Raw genomic sequence first — 23,483 nt, 5'->3', positions numbered from 1 at the left:
GCCCGCGGCCGCCGCCGCCGCTGCTGCCGCTGCCTTGCCATGTCGCTGCACGGGAAGCGGAAGGAGATCTACAAATATGAGGCGCCCTGGACCGTGTACGCCATGAACTGGAGCGTCCGGCCGGACAAGCGGTTCCGCCTGGCGCTGGGCAGCTTCGTGGAGGAGTATAACAACAAGGTGGGCAGCGCCGGGGCAGGGGCAGGGGCCGGTCCCCCTCCCCGGGGCAGCGGGGMCCCCGGGCACGGCCCCGCCGGGCCCCGCTCAGGCCACCCCGGGCGGAGCGGCAGGGGCCGACGAGAGCGATGCGGGGGTGCTGCCCGCTGCTCCTCAGCGAGGAGGAGCTCCTAGGTACCGCTTACGCGGCCTTTCCTCAACGTGCTGCAAAGTTTTATGGCAAGGCTCAAGTTTGTGCTTGTGCGAGCTGCATAAGGCTTTGTTAGAAGCGTTGTGCCGTACTCGTTGTGGTTTAGTGCTGTGGAGCACTTGTGTGCAGTAACTTTCTTTTTTTCTTTTAATACAAAAATTGTTTTTGCTGATCCTTCGGTTCCTTGTCCCTTCCCTGGGGGCAAGGGTGTCCTGAGGCATGAGATTATATCTTCAGTATTTCCCTGCCAGGTATAAGCAGGGGACCTTACACTGGTAATACAAGCTATGTCATCACCTTTTCAAACACTTGCCCAGTCCTTTCTGAACAGACTTCAGTGCACTAAACTGAAATGATGAATGCATACAATTGGAGAAGCAATAAAGAAATAGATGTAGCTATAGAACATACTAAAACTTGCATGAAACTGAAGAGTTTGCAAATACCACTTTGTACATAGCACGTGTGTTTTGTAGCCTTGTCAAGCTGTTTAATGGGGATTGCAGAAAGCAATATCAGAAAGTTGGTTTTGGGAATTGAGCTTTATGCAAAATGTAATGAGATGAGTGACCGCAGGGCTGGGGTGGCATCTCTTGCAGGAGTTAACTTACTGTCCTTGCAGTACTCCAAGTCAGGATACTTGTACTGAGTGCTTTGTGTCGTAGCCCAATTGCTGGCTGAACATGAGTTGTCTCCTTATGCGTGTGCGAGTGCTGTTGTGGTTTTGGGGAAAGGGAGGTCACTGGACTTGAAAACTTTCCATTTGTTTAAAGACTAACTTTAAAATGCCTTGTGTAGTGTGTACTCTGAGAACCTAAAGTAACAAACGCAAGCAGTATTTTGTTTAGGAGTGGTGGAGTTCATTAATAAGCAGGTATAGTTCTGTGCTGTCTGCTGACAGGTAACAAAGTGAAGCTTTATAGTGCAGAAGGGTGATTTATGTGACCTTTAACTCCCTAAGTTTGGACCATTCCCTAGGGCTGTCCTAGATTAAGACAGGACTGGGTCTGCTTTTCAGTTCAGACTTCAAGTGAAAAGCAGTGGAGTCAACCAGTCCCTTTTCTGCCCTTTACGCTCAGAGTTGTTGCAGACGGAAATTGTGCAGGACTGTGTAAATTACTGCTGTCTGTAAACGTTTCCCTTGGATTCTTTTGACCTCTGTGCTTCAGGGATAACTATTATCCTGTTGACTTCAGTCCCTGTAAGTGCTGTGTGCTATGAGATCTACATGGTATCAAGAACTGGAAAGTCATTGTATGAGAATGAGATGCCCGTCTGGATGCTGCTGCTGTAGAAACAAAGATGATGCATGGTTAAAAATTAAGCCTGTACAATAAATCTAGTGTAATATGACCTTCACTTTGCTGAGACATTTTGCTGTATCTCTGATGCTACAGAGAGTGTATTTCTTTTTTTTTTCTTTTTTATTTTTTTCAGTTGCGAAGTGCTTTCAGTAGAGTCTTCCAAATAGGGTCATTAACAGAGAGAGCTGTCTTAGGTAAATGCAAGTGTTATTATTGCTTAGAGTATTATTATTGTCTCCTTTACTTTGCAGACCAGAAGGAGCTTGCTTGGGAGTAGTTTTTCAGCTGTGCTGGTTCTTGGTGACTTACTGTGACTCTCAACATTCCTCTGAATTCTGTGGTGGTTATTGAAATATTTAGGAAGGAAATGGCTTTGTACTCTGGATTCTGAACTTCTGGACAGATAACTGTATGGTCATGTCAGGGATATGCTAGCTGCAAACTCTTTCAACTTCAGCTTCTGTCTGTTTGTGCAAGTCGTTAAAACATCAGCCTGGAATAGCAATTCTAGCTTTCAAAAAATATAACCAAACAGGTAAAAATACCAATTCCTTATTAATCTTCTGTTTTATTAAAAAGGGTGGTGGGGAGGAGTTTTTAAAAAGGTCTAGTGCACCAAGTGTTCGCTGCAGCAGAAGTGCCTGCTGTGGGGTAGTATAGTGAATGAGAGAGGGCAGATTCTTGTCTCGTTTGTCTCTATAAGTTTCTATTCCTGTAATAATTACCAGAGCTTGAGGTACCTATGGGTTACCAATATAAAATGGCTATTTATGCCTCTGTTTTGTGGGGAATTGAAATATATTGACTGCCAAACCCTGATTTATTGCAATCCCCAATTCCCAGGCTCTCCTGACTGCTGTCAGCACCCCCACCACCACCACTAATGAGCTGTGTAGTATACCAGAAAGCTAGTTGCCAAGAACTGTGTGATCCCCAAGGGAGCTTTGTTTCAGCTCATACACCTTTGCTGATCAAATCACTGGCATGAGAAGAGAGATGACTTTGCTCCAGTTAGAAGAACTAAAAATATTTAGGGTAGTGTTCCCTGAACTTCTTGGATTCGCAGACTACTGTCAGCTTTCAGAATTTCTCATGGAGCTTCAGCATAATTGGATGGAACTGAGGTGTTAATAGGTCTTGCTACTAACGCTGTTCTGCAGGCTCCTGACTGTGGCTTCACGGATCAGCAATCATCTGTGGAAAACTTCAGGAAAGTCTGATCTAGGGAAGTTTTGCCTTGCAGATACATAAGTCCAGCTTAGAAAACAGTAGAAGGTGGTGCTGTGCACTGGTAACTCACATTATTTGAACAGACTGACATGTTATGGCCACGCACTTCCCAGATTGCCACCTTCTCCTGAACAGTGCCTCAACTCGGAGAGCATTCACATTTGCTGTTTTACCAGAGGCTAATTTTCTTTGCAGCTCTACGCCTTACAGAAAAAAATTGGTCACGGGTTTAAGGTTAATTGATGCAGTGAGATCTTTTTGATTGTTCATGACACTAAAATAATTGTGAAATCTCATTCTTAGTAGTTACTAATTAGATTCCAGGGATATAATTTAAAACAAAAAAAGTACTGTGACTGCTCTTCAAACTATGCAAGAAAAAAGTAAGCTGTTACCAAATCTGCATCATTTAATTCTGCATCTGCTTCTTTTAGATTATGTTGAAGAGGGATGTAATTTTTCAGAAGTTAAGGAATGTTGATTAAAGGCATTTCTTTACTCAGACGTACTGTGGTAATTAAGTCTTCAGTTGGTAAAGGCTTGGATTATGATAGGAAGATCCACATCCGATTGCAGCATATCTTGATGTATGGGAGAAACAAGTAATTGTGAAGCATTCCTGGCTACTGTCATAGCATAATTGCAAAACTAATGGAGATTAAACATCCTGGTCCTCATTTTCCCATCTGAAAGACTTACAGGTGGATGCAGAACTGTTCAAATTGTATTCTGACTTCTGATTGTTTTTCTGGTCTGCTAGCATCCCCTCAGTCTTAATCTGGCTTTAGACAATCCTTCCCGAGATAGTTGATGGCAGCAAATCTTGCCTCGCTTGCAGGAGGGAGGGGCAAAGTTTTAATGTCRACATACTGAAAATAATTCCATCTGCTCGTATTCAGCCTGCTCAAGAGGATGAATAGAGGGATTCTGTAATCACCACGTGCAAAGAAGTCCAAAGAGGAGAAGAGTGGTTGTACCTTTGCATATGCTAAGCTAGGAAGGAACAGAGCTTCTCAAGCAGTATATTCTGCTTTTGCTCCTATCTCTGGGCAGACTAATGCCTCCTGCTCCAAATTATCCCAGGCTGTTGCCAGGTCTGACAGTCAGTGTCAGGCACCTGATCTTCAGCAGTTGCCAGGAGATCTTCTAGTGTCACTAGTACAGTTTTTGTTCTCTAACCTGGCCTGTACCTAAAAATGTCCGAGATCACAAAGGTATTGGATTGCTACACAGTCACTGCTTTTTCTTCAGCTCCTAAGTGAGTATGTCTTTGTTAATTTGTAGGATACTGAGCAGGGGGTAAACACGAATATGCAGTACAAGAGTATGTAAATTGTCACCAACAAAAGCAGGTCCTTTGCTGTTTGAGATTTGCTTCTGGATATGGATATGTTGATTGCTTTGTAAAGGTTTAATACGTTCTTGTCAAGCTGAAAACAGCGTAAGTGGAGGAGAAGAAATTATTAGAGGTCATTTGTCTTTTGATCCTGACCTTGCCACAAGATTTTCTATGACCAAGGACAATTTGCTTCCTTTATAAAACCTGCTTAGTATTTCTGATCCCTAAAGGAGTTAGAAAGGTATTTGTCAATCACTTCAAAAGACCAGGAGATTCTTGGTTGATACCTATTAAGAGTGCAAAGTATAATGAGGAATATCTGTATAAAGATAGTTATAAGCACTGTAAATTTGTCTGCCTTAGAAGTACATTTTAAGTATGCATTTTAGGGTGTTATGGGGTGAAAAGGATGGATCTTCTCATTTTGCCAGGATGCAAAGTTTGCATTTGTTAAGGAGCATCTCTAAATGGATTCTTAAATGTTCACTGAAAGATTTGTTGGGTTTTTTTGTGTGCAGAAACCGTATGATAGATTTCTGGTCTAGTTTAAATGTGTATTTTATTAAACAAATTGCTTGTGTTGGAATATTTAGGAATACAAAGAAAGTGTAAAGATAAGCATCTTGGAATAAAAAGTTCATTAAGCTACTGTTTCCAGGAGGAAGCTGCTGTGTGTGGAAAGTATTAGGAAGTTCCTACTGTGAGCAGCTTATGAAGTAATTGCAGTGAATTGTCCCCACACTGATTGTGTTTGAACAGCGTTTAACGCAGTGGGGCTTTCATCCTGTTTAGGTCTTCTAGTCACTGCGAGGGTCAACATATCCTCCCAGCACCATATTGTTCTCTGAATGCTTTCTGACATGTCAATATTTTTCTAATAACATAATGTCTGGGACTTCAAGCATTACTTCAGGTGTTGTCATGACCAAGCTATGTGGAGATAGCTTCTCGTCTGCTGTCTTGCATTACTCTTGCAGCTCAGCAAGTTAGCCCTTCCCCTTGCCGTATTACTGTGCAAATACCTGATTTGGAACTCGGTTACCTAGAATCTTTCAGCAGAACTGCTTTGTTGGTCTTTTCACACAAAGCAGTCAAATAATTATGTAAATATTTCAGCTCCCCCCTCTTTTTTTTCTTTTCTTTTTTTTTTTGACATTTGAATTCTATTTTACTTTCTGACTCTGGGATGTGATTAATCTGTATTTTAATTTTGTGCAGTTGTGACAGAACACGTTAGTTAATGTGATGCTGAAAACGGCTTGATAGCTAGCTGATATGATCTGTCACAATCTGTAGGGTTATGGCTAAATACTCCAAGGTATGGGCTTTAGTTGTGATTGGCATGCAAGCCATAGCTCGTCCTGCTCTCTGAAGACAACATTGTCAGCATCAGTTCAGTTAAAGACGAGCTGAAATAACCTTTGTGTAGTTAAGATTGTCATTTTAAACTAGGCTTTGCAATGTGGGAAAGAGAAGGGTGTCCTTAATCCTTTAGGACAGGATTTTGCTCCTTCTAGGATCATCTCTTCAAAGTAAAACAGCGTGGTGATTATGTATACTTCACTTTGCTTCCTAGCTGGGGCTGCACTTGCAGCCTAACTTGGGTTCTCACGTGTATGTAAGCAAAGCTTTAAATTTTCTCATTTTATTGACATGTTGGTCCATTTTAATTGTCCTTAAGGTTACAAAAGGTGTCCTCCTGGGATATACTCTGTTCTGATGCTGTAGTTATAAATGATTATTTTGATAAAATACTTTATTTTAAATACGGCTTCTTACAGGTGCAGCTTGTTGGTTTGGATGAAGAGAGCTCAGAGTTCATTTGCAGGAACACCTTTGATCACCCCTATCCTACCACAAAGCTTATGTGGATCCCAGACACCAAGGGAGTATATCCAGACCTGTTGGCAACCAGTGGTGACTATCTGCGTGTGTGGAGAGTAAGTAAATTCTCCCTTGAAAATGATCTATGATCTTAATTGTGTTGCATGTTGATCTCATTTTCGCTTGAGGCCGGGTCTTTTGAAGTGAATTGTCTTCCATCCAAGGCATCTTGTGTCCGCTACAGTGTGGAGGAGAAAACATAAAACCAAGGCAGAGCAGCTGATAATTTGTTTTCTTAACTGCAATAATAATGTGACTATTTATTAAGAGCTATAGGAGAAGCATATTTAGGAAGGTGGTTGTTATAATGCGATACAACATGGAAGAGATGCTGTTTTAATCACCTTATTGAAGAGAGAGGTGGTGATTTATTTTCCAGAGCTTTAGGATGTAAAGCTGAGAGGAAAGAAACCCAGGATTAACACCTTATGTTTTGAAAGTGCAAGTGGAACAAGCTCCCTGATGTTGCTATTTAAGTCAGATGTTTCACTTTTTCTAAAGGTGGGTGAAACAGAGACCCGGCTGGAGTGTTTGCTGAACAATAACAAGAACTCTGATTTCTGTGCTCCATTGACATCGTTTGATTGGAATGAAGTGGATCCTTACCTTCTAGGTGAGAATGACACAGTGCTAAATACTCAGCATGGAAAAGACATGCTTCCAGATTTAGTCTAGTGAAGTTCCAGCTGTGACTGGCTGCTGTCATTGCAATCAATAGTCTGATTACTAATGAGTGGCCAAGCCTGTACATCAGAGGAACTGCCATTGTCCTAGACTTAAAAAATAAAATAAAATCAATTGAACAGCTCATGGAGGCTTTCTTCTGTATTGAAAGGTGCCCTCCCCGCCATAGAATGGGTCACACAAACTGGTGTTCCTCTGCTGCCTCTGTTGTTCCTTATTTGTGGATAGGGAGCCTTAGTTTTTAGGACTGGTGCGCTGATGCCTGTTGTAATACTAAGTGGAGTGGATAGAAAGCTTCCTAACAAGCTTGTTCTTTTGGGAAGCCATTTCAGCAGCAAGAATAAAGCCAAGAGCCCTTAATTCAGTTGGAGGAGGGGGCTGAATTCTTCACATTTAATTATAGCCTGTGGGACAAATTGCGAACCCGAGATGATTGATCCAGCAGAGGCTTGTTTCCCAAGAGCGCAGCTGGAGTCAGGGGAATTTGTCCAGAGATTAACAGTGATAATAAATCAAGTAGTAAATAATTGTGAAGATGCTTTTTTTTTGTGTTGCATCTCAGCTTTTAAGAGCTTTGCTTCTAGCCCCCACCTTGAGTCTGCAGAAACAATTATAATGTTGCAATAGCATATTTAGCATATTTTATATATAATAGCATAGTTTGGTTTTGACATGTACATCAGACTCTCAGGATGGGAAAATTCATATCTTGCAGTTGCATCAGGCTTACCTATAGATTGAAGTAGACATGAGCTACTTACACTTATTTGTATGAGGAAGACTATTTCTGCAGCTAAAAGGTTTGGGTCGCTTTAAATGCGTTGGAAGGCTGTTGGCTGTTTGACATTCTTGATCTTAATTGCATGCTGTTGTTGTAGCTATTTTGATCTGTAGGTGTCAGAGGATATTAGATTAATCCAGTAAGTGATTATCTGATCTGTGAGAATAATATTGCTAACAAATGTTTTTGTTTTAGGTACCTCTAGTATTGACACAACCTGCACTATTTGGGGTCTGGAAACAGGACAGGTTCTGGGAAGAGTAAATCTGGTCTCTGGCCATGTTAAGACACAACTTATTGCACATGACAAAGAGGTGATGAATTTTTGTGGTTGTTTACGTTGCATATTTTAAAGCAGTAGAAAAGGAACAGAGCTTTGCTGTTTTTCCCCTTTTTCTTTTAAATAAATAAATAAAACCAAAGAAGGTTATCCTTCTAAAATTAAGATGTATAGTTTTGAGGACCGAATTAAAACCATAGTGTTGGCAATCAAAATTACTCTGTTTACTCATTATAGAATCCAGACTTGAGAATATACTCCTTTTATCAGATTATGTTCCAGAATATTTTAGAAAAATGAGATACAATGTCAAACTGGAATTGAAATTAACTGTATATCAAAGGCAATAAACAACTTACAGGATTGTTTTATTTTAATATAGTGCTACTTTTCAGCAATTAAAATAAAAATCTGAGTCTGGGAAATCTTAATGTTCAGTTTCAGTGAATGATCCTACAGCATAACCCTTTAGTGATCTGTTCCCTTTCTCCCCCCCGCCAAGGTAATTGTAGTAACTAAAAGCTTGCTAGGAAAGTCAAGTATCTGACATAAAATAGCACTAATAGATCTGCTATTCATATGGAAAATCAGTTTTACTGCTCATTAAACCTAAGGCTTTGTTTCTCTCTGTCCTAATATTGAGCAGGTGTATGACATAGCATTTAGCCGTGCAGGTGGTGGGAGAGATATGTTCGCTTCAGTTGGTGCAGATGGCTCTGTGAGGATGTTCGATCTCCGTCACCTGGAACACAGCACCATAATTTATGAGGACCCACAACACCATCCACTGCTGCGTCTCTGTTGGAATAAGCAGGATCCCAACTATCTCGCTACAATGGCCATGGATGGCATGGAGGTAAGGCACTAGCTTTTCTTCTGTGGGTGCTGGTGGTTGTGATTTTGCAGGTGGCTTGCTCATTAGTACTCAGCCCTTTGAAGGAAGGGGGTGGGCTGGGGCAGGGGAATCCTGTGTCGTGCCTGAAGTGGAGTATGACAAGGACCCGCTCTTATTACACTGATTAAGTAGGAGATAAAGGGATAACTTGGGGGGCATTAAAAATTTGCAGATCTGTACAGCTCCTACATATTTCAGGTGTTTTTTTGAGAGGGCTGTGAGCCAGTTGATAGTCCTTACATGAAATCTTAAGTGCAAGTATTTTAGTCACCTGGCTCTGTCTCACTTCAGTGCACAAGGCAGTGTATCTTAGCTTGTCACCTGTGCTGCTCCAGGGAAGTATGATTCATTTGGCCTGTTGTATAACTCTCAAGGCCTTGCCTGTGAAGTCTGACTCCTTTCAAGACACTGACCAGCTCTTTGAGAACAGTGTTTGCTTGCCAAAGGCATCCTTTAGGAAAGGGCTGTATTTATATAAGGGCAAAATGTTTTGTTTTCTGAAGAAAAACTTAAAAAAAGAAAAATCAAGCTATTAACTTCTGTGTGTTTTTGTTTTTGTTTGTTTGGTGTTTTTTTTTTCCCCTGAAGGTTGTGATTCTAGATGTTAGAGTTCCCTGCACTCCTGTTGCCAGGTTAAACAACCACAGAGCGTGTGTAAATGGAATTGCTTGGGCACCTCATTCTTCCTGCCATATTTGTACAGCAGGTAGGCATGGAAAGAGATTCTTGATCCATCTCTAGCCTTCTGTGTCTGTGAAAGTCTGGGAGACTTCCATTACATTTGCAAAGTCCTCTCTATCTCCAAATGTTCATGCTGTTTTTACTTCCTGCCTTTTGCTAAAGAACACCTGCAAATTAGAAGCCCTTTTCATTTTTAGATGCTCATTTTATTGGTCACCTTTTTTTCCTAAAATTTTTATGAAAATTCAGACACATACTAGGGCTTACACGTTTTGGACATTGGTCTCACTAGTTCCTCACAGTTTCTCCCTTGGGTAATGCTATTTGATTTTAATGCTGCTTAATGTTTTCCAATCTAATTCTTAAATGTTTTCAACAGATGTGAGTTCCACTGATTGTTTTTTAACTCTGGGCTGGATAGTGTGTAATGATGTGTGCAGGTTAATTGTGTTGGAGCAGAGTTGCATCATTGTATCTCTGGCTCGAGTTCTCACTGGAATGCAACAACCGTTTACTATCTGGCTTCTCAGAATATACCCCTTTTAGTAGTCACATATGGAGATCTCGTAATACCTTTATTCTATTTCCGATGTTCCTGTCCATTTGCAGCGGATGACCATCAGGCTCTCATCTGGGATATCCAGCAAATGCCTCGTGCCATTGAGGACCCTATCTTGGCCTATACAGCAGAGGGAGAAATCAACAATGTACAGTGGGCATCGACTCAGCCAGACTGGATAGCTATCTGCTACAACAACTGCCTGGAGATTTTGAGAGTGTAACATTACTGCTTCATGCCAAATTGAGGCAGGGCTGTATAATTTCCCCTCCCCTCTAAAGTAAGAACAACACAAGTCAAGTGGCCAGTATCTGTTGTTGCTTTGCATCTACTGTTCCAAGAAACTGTTACAAGAATTAATGGCAGGTGTCTCCTGTCTCTCCAAGACTCTAAAATGCAGAGACATGCTGAGCCTCTTGGACCTTCTGGGTTCTGGTTTTAATTTTTTTTTTTTTCCCTCAGTTAAAAAGTTCTGTATATTTGTTTGTTGACTGTGTTAATAAGCTTGCAGGCTTTAAGTTGCTGCATATGTCCGTGTGTTTGTCAGCCAGCTGAGGCAGCACATTGAGCTAGTTTAATAGATATAAGTGCAAAACAAGGTGGGGAAAAGACACTGTTGTTAACAGCCACCTTGGCAGGAATCTTTATTGTTCCTGTTGTTTCTGCCTCTAAACTGTTTAAACATTTGTATGTTTTTTATATATTGGGCTAACTTTCTATTGAGTAAGGCTTTTCTCCCTAATTCTTACTTTTGATATGTGATCCACTTCCATATGCCCAAAGCAGGATCTATTCATAGATAGAAATCACAGTAACACTGTAGGCTCCCTGGCAGTAAAGGCCTGCCAGAATTAACTGTTGCCTTGGCTCTCTACACCTGGTTACCTGGGCAGAATCACCTGGTGCTGTGAAGTACAAGTACTTGTTGCACAATTTCTTTAGACTTTTCTGATGCTGTAGGCAGTTGTTACGATGGTAGACCTTGTTTTTAAATTATAACTGAATTTACTGTGTCTCTCCTGAAGTTGTGTTAGGTAACAGAGTGGTAATAGGTTTCAGAAAGAAGATACTTGCATGACTTGAGCTATCCGTGAGGTAAATGACTTCTGGAAAAAAAGTGATTTGTAATGGACTTTGGATTGACATTTCCAATCAAATGATTTCCCCTTAGAAGACTTACTGTCTGAACCAAAATAAAATGGTTTCACACTTTGTACCTTGCTTGATTGGCAAATAACCTGAGCAAGATTTTGTGGTGAACTCGTATTTTGGCGCTTCTTTACATTTGGTTTGTATTCCTGGGAGTTCTTGAAAGGCACACAAAGCAATCTTCTTCCTAAGTGTATTTGCTTTGTACTGTCAGATCTTGTTGAATGAGTGAAATGTGTTGGAAAAGCTGGTCAACTATCCAAATGAAATCTGTTTCTCTAAAAGAAATGATTCCCTAATGTAATGCACAAAGGTGGGTTTAAATTGAAAGAAACTGTGCCATCAAGGCTATGGTCTGGTGCTAGTCATTGTCTCTTGGGATGAAACCCAGGGGCTTTTGTTACTGTAGAGCAATCCGCTATTCAAAACAGAATCGCTTTGCAATCAAAGCGGAGTGGATTAGGCAAGCTAGAAATCTTTAAGAAAGTCTTAATGTGACATAGCTGTTCAGGTTAATGCTCCACGGTACTCTCCCAATAAAGACATGACAACCATAGCTGGACTGTGAGGTACACCAGCTGAATTTTGATGTAAATGTCAGAAACTATCAAAGTTGTCTTTCAATCTAGTGAGTATCCACCTACAACTAGAGGCAGCCTTATAAATAGTAGGACCATGACAAACTTGCCTTTTGTTCAGTTTATGCAGGGAAGGCAAGTTGGGAAAAGCGATTGCTGTGAAACAGTGAAGCTGACACTGAGACCACTGTCAAATACAGAACAGAACCTGGAAAAAAAAAAGTTTTGTTATTCTGGACATATTGAAAACAATGATTCTTCTCCAGGTTACTTCTCAACTTACGGCTCAGAAAAGCACCACTTTGTGAGTTTGATTGGAATTGGTTAGTGATAGCTCTGTTATGTTGCCCTGTTTAATATCAGCGAGCCAAGAGAGACTACAATACAGTTCAAGCTCATGCACTGTCAGTGACATTCTGTGTTTAGTTGTGGAATTTCTGACAGAGAATGTGACTTTATGTTAAGGTCAGTTTTTCTTACTAGCTGCAGTGCTGAGAGTGGCATGTTCTGCAGACAGATTTGATCTATATATCCAAACAGCGTTAGCCAAACAATTAGGTTACCATTCTTCACAATAGCACTTCATCTTAAATTGGAAAATGCTTGCGCAGAATTAAGAAGTGAAAATTAGGCTTTTTTTAGCAGCAGCATCTAATTGCAGGCACAGCTTTAGTCACATAAAAATATGTATGCAGGCTTGTATGCCTACTGTTTGTAATTAAACAGTACATTAATGTGCTGTGTTACTAAGAGGATTTTTAACTTTCTGACTTGGAGTGCAGACCTAGTTGTTACTAGACAAAACCTTTTCATTTAACTTGCTGTGGATTGGGGAATGATGGGAACTACCTGAAACACTAGTACTTTCAGTAGTCCCCTCTATGTTTTGAAGACTCATTCTCTTACAGGTGGTAAAAGATGAGTTAAAAGATGATTGCTTCTGCTGCTTAGCCAAAACCATGTTTTTAGCAATTGTAGAGCTGTGCTTTAAAAAAGACATAAGCTAATTTAGTTGGAAGTTGAGTCACTACAAGACTCCATAGTCTATACCTAATGGCAAATACAGTCCATTCTTACAGGAATGCAATCTGTTATACATGCTCTTTCTCTTCATCATCTTAATATAAAGGAGCTAATAGTCTGAATAACCAGGTAGCTTTTGCTACTGTTAGAAAATGGTTCTGTTGTGAACCTGAAGAGGATTCAGTGTGAGTCCCTCCACCCACAAAACTGCTTGAAGTTCACTTGTGGGATTGGGATCTGATTCCAAGCTTTTCAAAGGCAAGTGAAGGAATTTTGAAGGCTCCAGTGGATTCTAAATAAAGCCCATATCTTGTTTATTTAGCCAGTTGGGCTACCTTTTGGATCAATAACATGTTGCTTTGGGCATAGTCTGTTGTCATTCTTCATATGAAATTTCATTTGAAATTACTAGAGGCTGTTTTGGAACAGGGAAATGCTACTTAAAATAGCTTCTTTTCAAAGAAGTCACTTGGAAGGTTAATAACTGAAAACTCATGAAAATCCTCATGGGTGAGATGTTCTGTAGTGCAAATGGCACTTCCATATAGGTGGAGAGCGAGAGACTTCGGTGCCCTTTTGCCAACACCTTCTGACACAGTGGCAGTGAACAAACTGTCTACTTGCTGGTTCGAGTTCATCTGCAAGAAAAAATAAAACCTTGAGATTTGTCACTGCAGCCTATGAATCAGAAGAAATAGTTGATTGTATTTCACCAGCTTAATATTAAATTAACTATGCTGGGTGTAAAGCAGACATAAGAATTTTTTTCATGAAGCTTGTGGAAACAACTGCTTCAGCACTTGCTACTGAAAACTTCTGTGCTTGCTAGATGTTGTAGAGCAATTGCTTTCAAACTCCTCATATCCCTTGAGCATAAAGTAGCATTAAGGGAAAGGTCTGAGCCTCAGTGAGGTTAGCAAGGTAGAAAATAACATGATATTGTTAAAGCAAACAAGACTTTGATTCTGGGACAGAAATGACATTTCCTCAGACTTTGCTAATTCTGTATCACTTTTCCAGTTGATTAATTCCAGATACTAAGCTATTGTTTGGTTGTTTTGTTCTGTTTAAACCAAGCTTTTGCTAGATTCCAACTGTTACATGGACAACCTGTTGCTAGCATGTTGGCTCTCAACCAGAAGATCCTGGTCATGCAAAGTTCATTATTGAAGTGAAAAGCTACAGGGAAAAAGAAGTTGAATGTTGAATTAGTGTGTTAGTATGTTAACTCTGTAAATGTCTAAATGAAATGGCATATGGTAGGTTGCATCTACTGGACTTGTACTTCTGTGTGCAGGGATTTAATAGGCAAGAATTTGAGTGCTTTGACAATCTATTTAGAAGGGAAACACAGTGGTTTCAGAGAACAGAATGAAAGACTGATAATACAGGTTGTTCCTTATGGAACCTTGAAATGTACTTAAAGGGGGAGGCATTGCCTCTCATAAGTCAAAATTAATGATCCTTTCAAAACTTAGCTGTAATTAGTCTCCTGAATGTTCTGGATAATAGTAAAAAGATCTATTTTTGCCTGGTGTCACAATGAGAAAGGCACATCAGTCTCAACTGTAGATCATTGCCTACTGGAGACTAGGTGAGGGGAAAAGTCTGATATATTGAAATTCACAGATGCTCTTGTGCTTGCTTTAAGTGTAAATTAAGAAAGCTGAGTGTGTCTGTTTTGTTCTCTTACAGATAGCACTTTAACAAGTGTATTTTTGGTAAGGCTAGGAAGAGAGTCATCTCTTCCTCAGTCTTTTTACAGTAGGCATTTGTCTGTGTTTTGTATAAAGTGTTAAATACAGCAGTTACTGAAATCCTAAACTGGCTATGACTGTCGGTATTTCGTGGACCCTCATCTGTTTCTAGTGAACACCAGAAACGTGAGCATTTGACAACACTGTTAATGTTACAGATTGGAGCTCTATATTCTGCAAATGATAGTCTTGCAAGGCCAGTCAATAGTGCAAGCTGCAAGGCCAATATAGTGCTGCTTGTCACCCAGATAGAGTCCCTTTGCTTTGCTTAGGAACTTGACAGAGTTTGGGAATCATCTTTTCCACCTCTTGAAAATGATGGCATTAATGGCAGGTTGGTTGTATAAAGATAGGTGGATTCTTCAGATAGCTTATTTTTGTGATAGAAAAATGGTTTGCTGCTATCTGTAAATTCACACAACTTAAATTCTTGAACTTGTCGGTTCCCTTTGTTAGCGGTGTTTTAACTCTTTTCAGTATGTCCTGAAAGGATAAATGGCAGCAAGGGTAAGCTATTGGCTCAACAGATTGCACAGTAACAGGCCCATCAAAATACTGAAGGGTTTAGTCTTCCTATTGCTTATCAGCAAAAAGGTCCTATCACCTCAAATCCAAATCATGTTAATCCTATCAATTAACACACAAGTTCTCTCTGATACGTATTTACTGCTTTCTACCATCAGACAGTATTCCAGACCAGACCTGAATTTATTGTCCAGCAGACATTAAAATGAGGTGTCCAAAATCTGTTCTGGAATGGGCAAGGTCCTGTCAAACGTGTCCCCAGTTTTCTCAGTCTTTGCAGAGAATCCAGGGAATTACTTGTATGTGGCACTTAAAGAGCACTTTCTCATGCTTGCTTAGAGATGCAGCTATATATATATWTTTTTTTCCCCCTGCTTTTCCCCTCTAGAGAAGTCGGAAATGTTTCCTTGTCAAGGATATTGAGAAGAGTTTAGCATACCCTTGACTCCTCCTTTAGGAAGAGATCTCCAGATTCTTAGATGAGCAACTTTCACCAGCACTGAAAAGCAGCAGTTAAAAAATGCAAGTGGACACCAGTCACTGAATGCTCATTTAGCAAGTCATGGCAGACTAGACGCAAAGGCACTTGTGAGACTTGCTYGCTTCTGTCTAACTTCAGAAAATAACTGTTTGCGAAGCCACTGGTACTTAGCATCAAGCTAGGATTTCCGTACTCATCAGAGAAAATTCCGTCTGGCTTCCTTAAAGTTTATTCCTTTTCAGAAAATCTAACAAAAGAAATAATCAGCTTATTTCCTGAAAAATATTGCAGCCATGACTAGCTGTAAGCCTGTTTTCCAGCTCTCATTCATACGAAAGCAAATTCTATGAGATGCTGACTCGTGGGTATTTGTAGAACATGCAAATCTCAAGTCTCTTCTGTGAGAGATGGGGATCGGTCTGTCAAATCTGCACAAAGGCAGAAATGCAAGAACTAGTGAATGAAAGAGCCAATAGTACAGCTGTGAAGCAACGCGATGCTTTTTTGATAACCTGGTGAATATGAATTATGATATCTACTATTTAAAAGGAACTTTTTTTTCTAAACTTGGGTTGCTAGCAGTGTAAAATGTAATTTAAATCTGTTGCACCGAAGCATTTTTGTTATCAGTAGTCAAGTAGGTGTTTACTTTTATGTGTGTTTTCCCTTCTGCTGTTCCCATTCACAGTCCCGTTGTGGTAACTTCCTGAAGGTGTAATCTTTGTAGCATGATTGTACAAACATCCATATGAAATTCCTGACTTCTTGTTCTCACTAAAATATGTTAAAGCAATAGTAGTTTTACTTCTGTCCTTTTTATTTTCTCCACCTTCCATACTTGCAACTTTACTACTATACTGTCCTAGAGGAATCCTAATATCCTGCTATTCAACCGACGTATATGTTGTTGACATGGATAACTGCAGTGTCCCTATATTCCTTTATTTTTATGGAGAATATACAAAAGGTTTTGTTACAATGGATTTTAACACTTGAGTCATGGAACCATACTGTTGAAACTGTAAATTTTAAGGCAATTTTCTGGAATCGCTTGAAAGTGGAATGTTGCATCCTTTTATGCTATTTCCTGCTTACTATGTAGTTTTATTCAGATTTTTTAACCTTCTTTCTAAGTTTCAGCCTCCTGTGTATTAGGTACAGTATTTTCTGCCTTTCATACTTTGTAATAAAAATGGAACATTTGTAGATTGACTGCAGTTCACTGTGTGGTGAGTTAAAATGTACTGGTGAGTTAGCAGGGAACTACTTAAAATAGGTTTCATGTGTCCTGTGGCAAGTTTATTGCTGTAAAAGGAAGGTGATTGGCTTGGCTTGTCTCGCCTCTGCAAAACTGGTGAGGTGTATTGGATTGCTCATCTCACTGATTCCCCAACAAACTCGATCATTCTAGTTCCTATAAGTTACAAGTTACTCTGAGTAATAGCATTATTAGGAACATAGTCATGAAAGAACTTGAACGGAATGGTTAATGTTAAAGTACACCCACACTTACTTTCTTAAAACAAACCTGCTACATATGACCTGTACGCTAGTGTTGTTTGCTCTTATGTTTTCTGTCATCTTTGCATAGTACTTCTTCCTTGCACAACAAATGGTAATTATCCGCTTGCAGGCTTTTGACTTTTAAGGTGAGGGAAATAGGGGACTTTTTTTTTTTTTAATACAAATAATTGGTCTCTAAGGCATTTGAATACAGGCAAACTGCAGACAAAGCAATTAGGCAGTCATTTAGCTTCTGAGTCTCTCCCTTGTGTGGGTGACCTCTGTTAAAGGATGTTTTCTTTACAGGCTCAGTCCCTGGTGTGGTTGCTGGAACTGGGACCTAGAGGGGAATAGGGAGGCTGAACTTGGAAGCTTGGTTCTGCCTTAGAACTTGGTGAGCAGGGCCGATGACTTCAGTAAGTATTTAGATTAGTTCTTTCAACTGTTGTCTGACACATAATATAGTTTTGGATTCCTTTYTAGTTCTTTGGGTACTGGCTTTGAAATAAGAGCTTATTAATCTTCATGACCACAATGGAAAGATTTGCTSTAAAGATGCTGCACTCTTTTTCAGCTATATAAGGACTTTGTTCTAGTAATCTGTATTTRGAAAAGATCCTTTCCTTCTAAAACTGTTTGTCTCTTACCCTAGAAAAGTATTTACATCCTTCTCAATTGTTTTCCCAGGATCTGTACTTCAGAATTCTCCAAAGAAACTTTCTCAGCTTCCACTCTGGAGGAAGGCAAGAAATTAAATTTGTATATGCAAAATCTTCCCAGTAAATGGTTGCAATATTGAGAAACATTTAGAGAATGTGTTTTCTTCAGTCTAGAGGTAAATAACAATGTCTTCAAATAGAATCAAACTCGCATCTACTTGAAATGAGCTTATACAGAAATCTTAAGTGACACTTACAATCTCAAGCAGCAAATATTAAAAGAAGGCTAAGCACTACCTGTCATCTTTTTGGTAACTTGCAACCAAGAAAACTTGATCTTTTCTGCTTTAGTTACTTCCCTAAAGAAAAGTAACATCCATTCTAAAGCCAGATCACTGTTCCTTGATTAACTCTTGCTTAAAATCTAACATAAGTCTGTCCTTTTCGTTCAGTGTAACGGAGTTGTAAACTCCCCCGGACTTGCCCAGTACAGGATTATGGGCAACATAACAAAAACCATGTTAGTGGCTCTTCTTAGAGCAGTGGTCAGCAAGCCAGCTGAGGGAACTAAACCTGTCCTCCTCAGCATCTACTGAGATACCAACCCTGTTGCTGTTATGGCCATTGATTTGCCATCTTTTCTCTTATTAGGACCAGTAGGATGTTGAAATGTGTCGACTGGACAGGAAGTGGGGCTGTTTCTATAGGCATTCTGTCCCTTCAGTGATAAGGACTGGAAACCTATAAAATACACCTGGAAGCCACCAGTTTGGGCCTTAATTAAGTCCTAGGAGAAAGGCAGCAACAACTTTTGCAAATCAGAGATACTAGTTCAAAAAGTCAGGAGCTGGTATAAAAACCAGACTGGCTGTCAGCGCAGTAAAGCRAGTGGTATAAAGAAAGCCCTGTAGAGGCTTTTGGATAGAAGATGGAATGAGAGGATCTCTGCCCTTCCTAATATAGAGAAACAACTGACTTCTGGCATGGTTTACTTGCTTGCTCGCTCTGTGAGCATGGGAAAGTTGCTTCTGCTCTGATACTACCTGTAAGTGAAAAGAACATAACTAATCACTGATCAATATGTGGCTTGAAAATAGAAGTTTTCCACAATAATACAATATACTACACATAGGTGTAGAGAAAGTGTTCTCTGACATGATTTTTGTGGCTGTGATGGTAACAAGCATTTAGTCTTGTCCTATTTTTAGTGCTGCTTTGTAAACAGTGCAGATTGCCAGCTCAGAAGCAAGTAATGACCTAAAAACAAATAATTTTTAACATCCTTCCTCCTCTTCTTCCTTCTCTTTAGTTTTGCCCGCAAGTGGRAGACTATCTCCAACTCTTTAACCAGACAGCTTCAGAGCCCCCTCTACTGGAGTGCTGACTTCAGTAGCACTGAGCAGGTCTGACCAGCAGSATAGGACAGGTCCTCAGCTGCTCCAGGCAGCCTCTAAGAGGGATTTTTCACATGGCTGATGTATTCTCCTGGAGGTGAAGTAAGGTTTGGACAGCACGTATTCTGCCACGCTGTCCTGAATTTGGATTAGTATGTTGGTTCTGCTGGTTTTCCGTTAACTCTACATTCAGATTATCAGAGTTGATAACATCACAAGAAAGTGTTAGCAGAACCAGAGCTGCCTGGACTCGGTGAGATTACTGTTCTCAGAGCTGCAGAAGAGGGTGCAGTGCACTTTCATGTCTCCTCTGAAGATTCGTGGGGATTGTTTGCTCCACCTCCYCCCAAAATTATTTTCTTCTCACTGCTCCTGTTCAGTGTGTCTGGCTGTGGAGCATAAGGAAGTCCTGTCAAGGGACAAGGCTCAGCCTGGTGACTGCTAGGCTCCCCAGGAAGGATGCATGTCCCTAAACAAGAAGGGAAACRGGAAGGAAAGAAGAAATAGTATATCTGATAGCAAGGAGAAGAGGCTCTTGAGGCAAACAGGTATGCCTGAGAAAATGGAAATACTACCAAAATAGAAAAAAAGAAGATGGCATAGTGATTAAGAGATTGGGAACAGATGCCAGGAGTTAAATCCCAAAGGTCTGCTCCAACTTCCTGTGTAACTTTTGACAAGTTGCTGGTTTTCCATGCAGCGCTCTTGAATCCCTAGGATAGGGGTAGTGTTTCCTTTTCTTAYTTCATGCTATGTGATGGCATTAAACAATTAGGCCTTTATAAAGTTCCTTATAGTGAGATCAATTAGTCCATTTATTTATAAACATAATAGTTCCTGAAGAATCTAGATGAGTGCATCTACTGATGATTTTGCATAGAAAGCCTCAAGCAAGCTAAATAACTTTAGGTTGAAGAATTAAGTATGTTTTGTAGCTGCTATTCACAGAAATGAAGCTTCTGTTCTGGAAAGCAGTAGCTTTTAAAGGATGTGGGCAACCTATGTGGAAAACCACAGAATATCAGTTTGTACCATGTTATGGTAAAATGAATAGCCTGATTCTTGTGCTCAAAATTAGCATAATATTAAGTAGATAGTAAAGATGAAAAAAATGATTATTCACTTTTTCTCACAGTTTAAAAAAGAGGGTACCTGCTAAACTTTCAAAGTAGAGACTGTGACTTTAAGTCCAGATCAGGAAGGGGGTACCAGCTTGTCTAGAAAAAAGATATAAAAGGGRGAGAAAGTCTGATATGGTTCAAAAAAAAAGGTCTAATGATAGTTGTGTACAGACTGTGCTGTGATCACATCTGTAAGATGAGAATACAACTACAAATCAGCAGATAAAAATTGCTGGTTTGGACATCAGGCTTGATAGGTGGGTGAAGTGAAAAAGTGTTAAGGACAAATAATTCTATTTCCCAGTTCTTTAAAAACAAACAAAAAAAACCTTCAGTGAAATCCAAACTTTCTGGGTATTTGGCACTAAAAAGAACAAGTTTTACCAGGATGGCTGCCACCTACCATCTGCCAGGAATTCCTGGTTCGCTCTCATAGATTGCGACTAGCTAGTCTGATATCTTTTTAAGTAAACCAACTCTCTACACAAAGGAGATGCAGTAGGATTCATTTAACAGGACTTCAACTAAGAATTTTCTGTGATGACATGTAAGAACTGGAAGACAGACAAAAAATACSTAAGGGTGAGGTGGCAATAAAGTGTTTTGACATCAGAGCTGGTGCCGTGGGGAATTAATACTGAATTTCTCAAGTCCTGGTCCCATGAGTAATCTCATTTAAACCTTTCAATAATGATCTTGGCACAAAAAACGAGTGCGATAATTAAATTTGAACAAAAGTGSGAGGCTTCATAATACAAGAGAACTAGAATATCTTAGACATTTGATGACTTTGAAGAGTGARAAATAGAGGTGAGGTGAAATGTAGCAATAGAAAGTGCAAGACGGGTGAATTTAGGGGCGAGAAGAATTTGCAAAGGATGCTAAGGGCTTATTACTTGGAAGCGACTGAGGAAAGGAAGGTGGATTTACTAGTTGATAAAGGATAAATGAGCCACATTGAGGCTGTGGAAAAAAGCATGTAGAAAAGTCGGTTTAAGGGGAATAGTGATCCTGTCATACAGGAGAAATGAATTCAAATGGGAACAGGGACAAAAAAGGCTTTCGGGAAGATACTACAAATACAAAGCTGGTATTATAAAAAGAGAGTGTGGCTTATTTGTCTGTTACAAATGAAGCCTGAAAGGCAATATGATTATCATCTTGATGTATTAGCGAGAAAACACCAGGGAATGGAAAGGATTATTTAAGTTAAAGGATAATCCTGACATGAAAACAAGTGGCTATAAGCTGGACATGACTAATTCTAGATGGGAAAACTAGAAATCTTTTTCTAACTTCAGCCAGACCCCCAAATTACGCTTAACTTGTTAGTGTTGCAGCATCACTGTCACTGCTCTTTAATTTTCTACATCCATTTAGTCTGCTGACATTAGTGCAACACTTTGCAGCTTGAAAAGCATGGAGAATTCGGAAGACCTTTAAGAATGATCTGCATGTTGGCAAGGATAGCCRTAAGTACTCAATCTCTTTCATTGCAGGAGAGGAGCAGGCTGAGAAACGACTAAATTCTGGCCCACCACTACTTATGCAGGAGATTTCTTGAAATAAGATAGTTCTTAATTTGCAGAAGAGAGTCTAAAAACACTGCCACCCCGCAGGTGGAATGGAAGCGGAAGCTGGGAAAGAGCAAACTGCAATGAGGGCGCTATGTGCGTGTTTGTGATTAGCTGCTGCAGAGCACAGAAAGGGACACTGCGGGCTCTCCAGCAGTGATGACTTTTAGTCAAGCCTGGATGTCATTTTAACAGATGTGCTTTGATTTGAACACAGCTTATGGAGTTGGAGGTGGGAATTACTGGGTAAAATTCAATGGCCTTTGTTTAACAACAGGGTTAGATTAGATGATCATAGTAGTCCCTCTTTGCCTTTAAAATCTGTGAAAACCCTGTTAAAACCAATGGGCTTCTGTCAGTTATGAGATTTTTTTTTTTTTCTTCCCCCTAAGTCATTCTTGGAGTAGGAAGAAATTATTTCAGCGTATCAGAAGCAAGAAGCCTGAGCGAATCAGTAAGTCTAATAGAGAGCTGTGCTTTGTAGGGAGCAATGGAAGAGAGGAAAGCTGGGGGTTTTGAGGGGGAGGAGAGCTATGGGTCTGCTATACTGCGTTTTGGTTTCCCTTCCCAAAGTCATTTATATTAATGTTAACTGTAAAGTCATTGGAGAGCTATTTAGCAAGAATATATTTTGTTCATGGTTTGTGTGTCCAGGACAGCCTGGCAGACAGAAATGCTAAAACTGCAGGAGATTGTAATCAGGTGTCTTACATCAGCAAGTGAGTGAATGTAGCAGGTCAGCAGTTCCACTCCTAACACCACAAACACTTTCTCATCAAGATCAACCCCTAATGAAAGGGGAGGAAATGCTGAACTTCAAATACACCAGGTTAGAGTTCACTCCTTCAAATTAAAACCAGAGAGCTTTACCTTCACATTGGGTAATTTTTAACAGATATAGTATACGATTGCAGCACTTAATGTAATAATTGTGGAGAAGCTGAAATAGTGGTTTTGAAGGCTTAAAATGGAAGAACTATTTATTCTGTGACTCTTACATTTTTCACTTGCTGCAGTCTGCAGGCAACCTGTGGGGTACCTGTGATGACCAGAGGACAAAGTCAAGGTTTGTTCATGGTAATTGGATCTTTTACTAGGCCAACTTCTAGCAGGTAGCATCTGTCCCTATGAATAACCATGTCTGGTATGTTGCCCTGGGTAGTTGTCTAACACTTTTCTCTAGAAAGCAAAAAAAAATTCCCCTTTCAGCCTTTTTTTATTCTGGAATTTTTTGAGCTTTTTTTTTCTTGAATTAAAAAAAATATATACTTTAAAAGTTTTTTTWWAAAAAAAACTCTTTGCTAAGCTCTACCCCCAATAATACCAATCTAGCAAGGTCAATGGGCAAGAGTCACCTTCCTTCCTCTGGGCAACTTCACTATCCACCCAAAATAGTGGCTTAAGGTGAGCAGGTGACCTGGATTTGGCTTTTTCCAGAGCAACAGGCAGCTGTGGGGGCAGGGGGAGAGGGGCCCCTTGCGGGGTGGGTGACTGGCCTTAGCCCGGCTCCTGGCAGGAGGGGAAATGGTGCAACGCTGTCGCAGCGGCCCCAGCCGGCTCTAGAACCCGGCCGCGCGCCCTGCTCTAGAACCCGGCCAGCATCCGGGGGCGGGGCTTCTGCGCCGCCCGTCACCCTGATTGGCAGGCGGCGGAGGGCGGGACCTGGGCTGGCCACTCCGGGAGGGGGCGGGGCCAGCCCGCAGAGCGGAGCCGAGCGG

General features: G+C 40.4%; 2 protein-coding genes across 13 annotated transcripts in view; both read left to right on the top strand.

The window, feature by feature from the left end:
* The first annotated feature begins 6 nt into the window (after positions 1 to 6).
* Positions 7 to 21,595, top strand: DCAF7 (DDB1 and CUL4 associated factor 7). Of its 4 annotated transcripts, XR_003252398.1 has the most exons (11): positions 7 to 177; positions 6,019 to 6,177; positions 6,623 to 6,734; positions 7,782 to 7,900; positions 8,513 to 8,722; positions 9,350 to 9,467; positions 10,052 to 10,281; positions 17,324 to 17,433; positions 17,705 to 17,852; positions 18,328 to 18,721; positions 18,986 to 21,595. XR_003252398.1 is itself a non-coding variant. In XM_026059193.1 (7 exons), exons 1-7 carry the CDS (start codon positions 40 to 42, stop codon positions 10,222 to 10,224), a joined length of 1,029 nt encoding a protein of 342 aa, XP_025914978.1. In that variant the 5' UTR covers positions 7 to 39; the 3' UTR covers positions 10,225 to 16,726. The 4 variants fall into 4 exon arrangements, 1 of the variants encoding a protein (XP_025914978.1); XR_003252399.1 differs by lacking the exon at positions 18,986 to 21,595 and having other exon boundaries at positions 18,328 to 18,954; XR_003252400.1 differs by lacking the exons at positions 18,328 to 18,721; positions 18,986 to 21,595 and having other exon boundaries at positions 17,705 to 17,951.
* Positions 21,596 to 22,465: 870 nt separating this feature from the next.
* Positions 22,466 to 23,483, top strand: part of MAP3K3 (mitogen-activated protein kinase kinase kinase 3) — a 64,222-nt gene continuing 63,204 nt past the window's right edge. For 7 of the 9 annotated variants that reach the window (XR_003252393.1, XR_003252395.1, XR_003252394.1 and 4 more), the window contains exons 1-2: positions 22,477 to 22,594; positions 22,782 to 22,831. Coding sequence is in view for 3 of the 9 variants with exons in the window: in XM_026059189.1 (XP_025914974.1) it covers positions 22,557 to 22,594; positions 22,782 to 22,831 (88 nt within the window). In the remaining 6 variants the exon portion in view is untranslated. Of the gene's footprint in view, positions 22,595 to 22,781; positions 22,832 to 23,483 lie in introns of all 9 variants that reach the window. The other 2 variants (XM_026059191.1, XM_026059190.1) reach the window with 2 other exon arrangements.

The sequence above is a fragment of the Apteryx rowi genome, unplaced genomic scaffold, assembly GCF_003343035.1.
Source record: "Apteryx rowi isolate R43461 unplaced genomic scaffold, aptRow1 scaffold_154, whole genome shotgun sequence".
NCBI lineage: Eukaryota > Metazoa > Chordata > Aves > Apterygiformes > Apterygidae > Apteryx > Apteryx rowi.
Note: the sequence above shows the minus strand (reverse complement) of the source record. Positions and strands in the feature narration are given on the sequence as shown.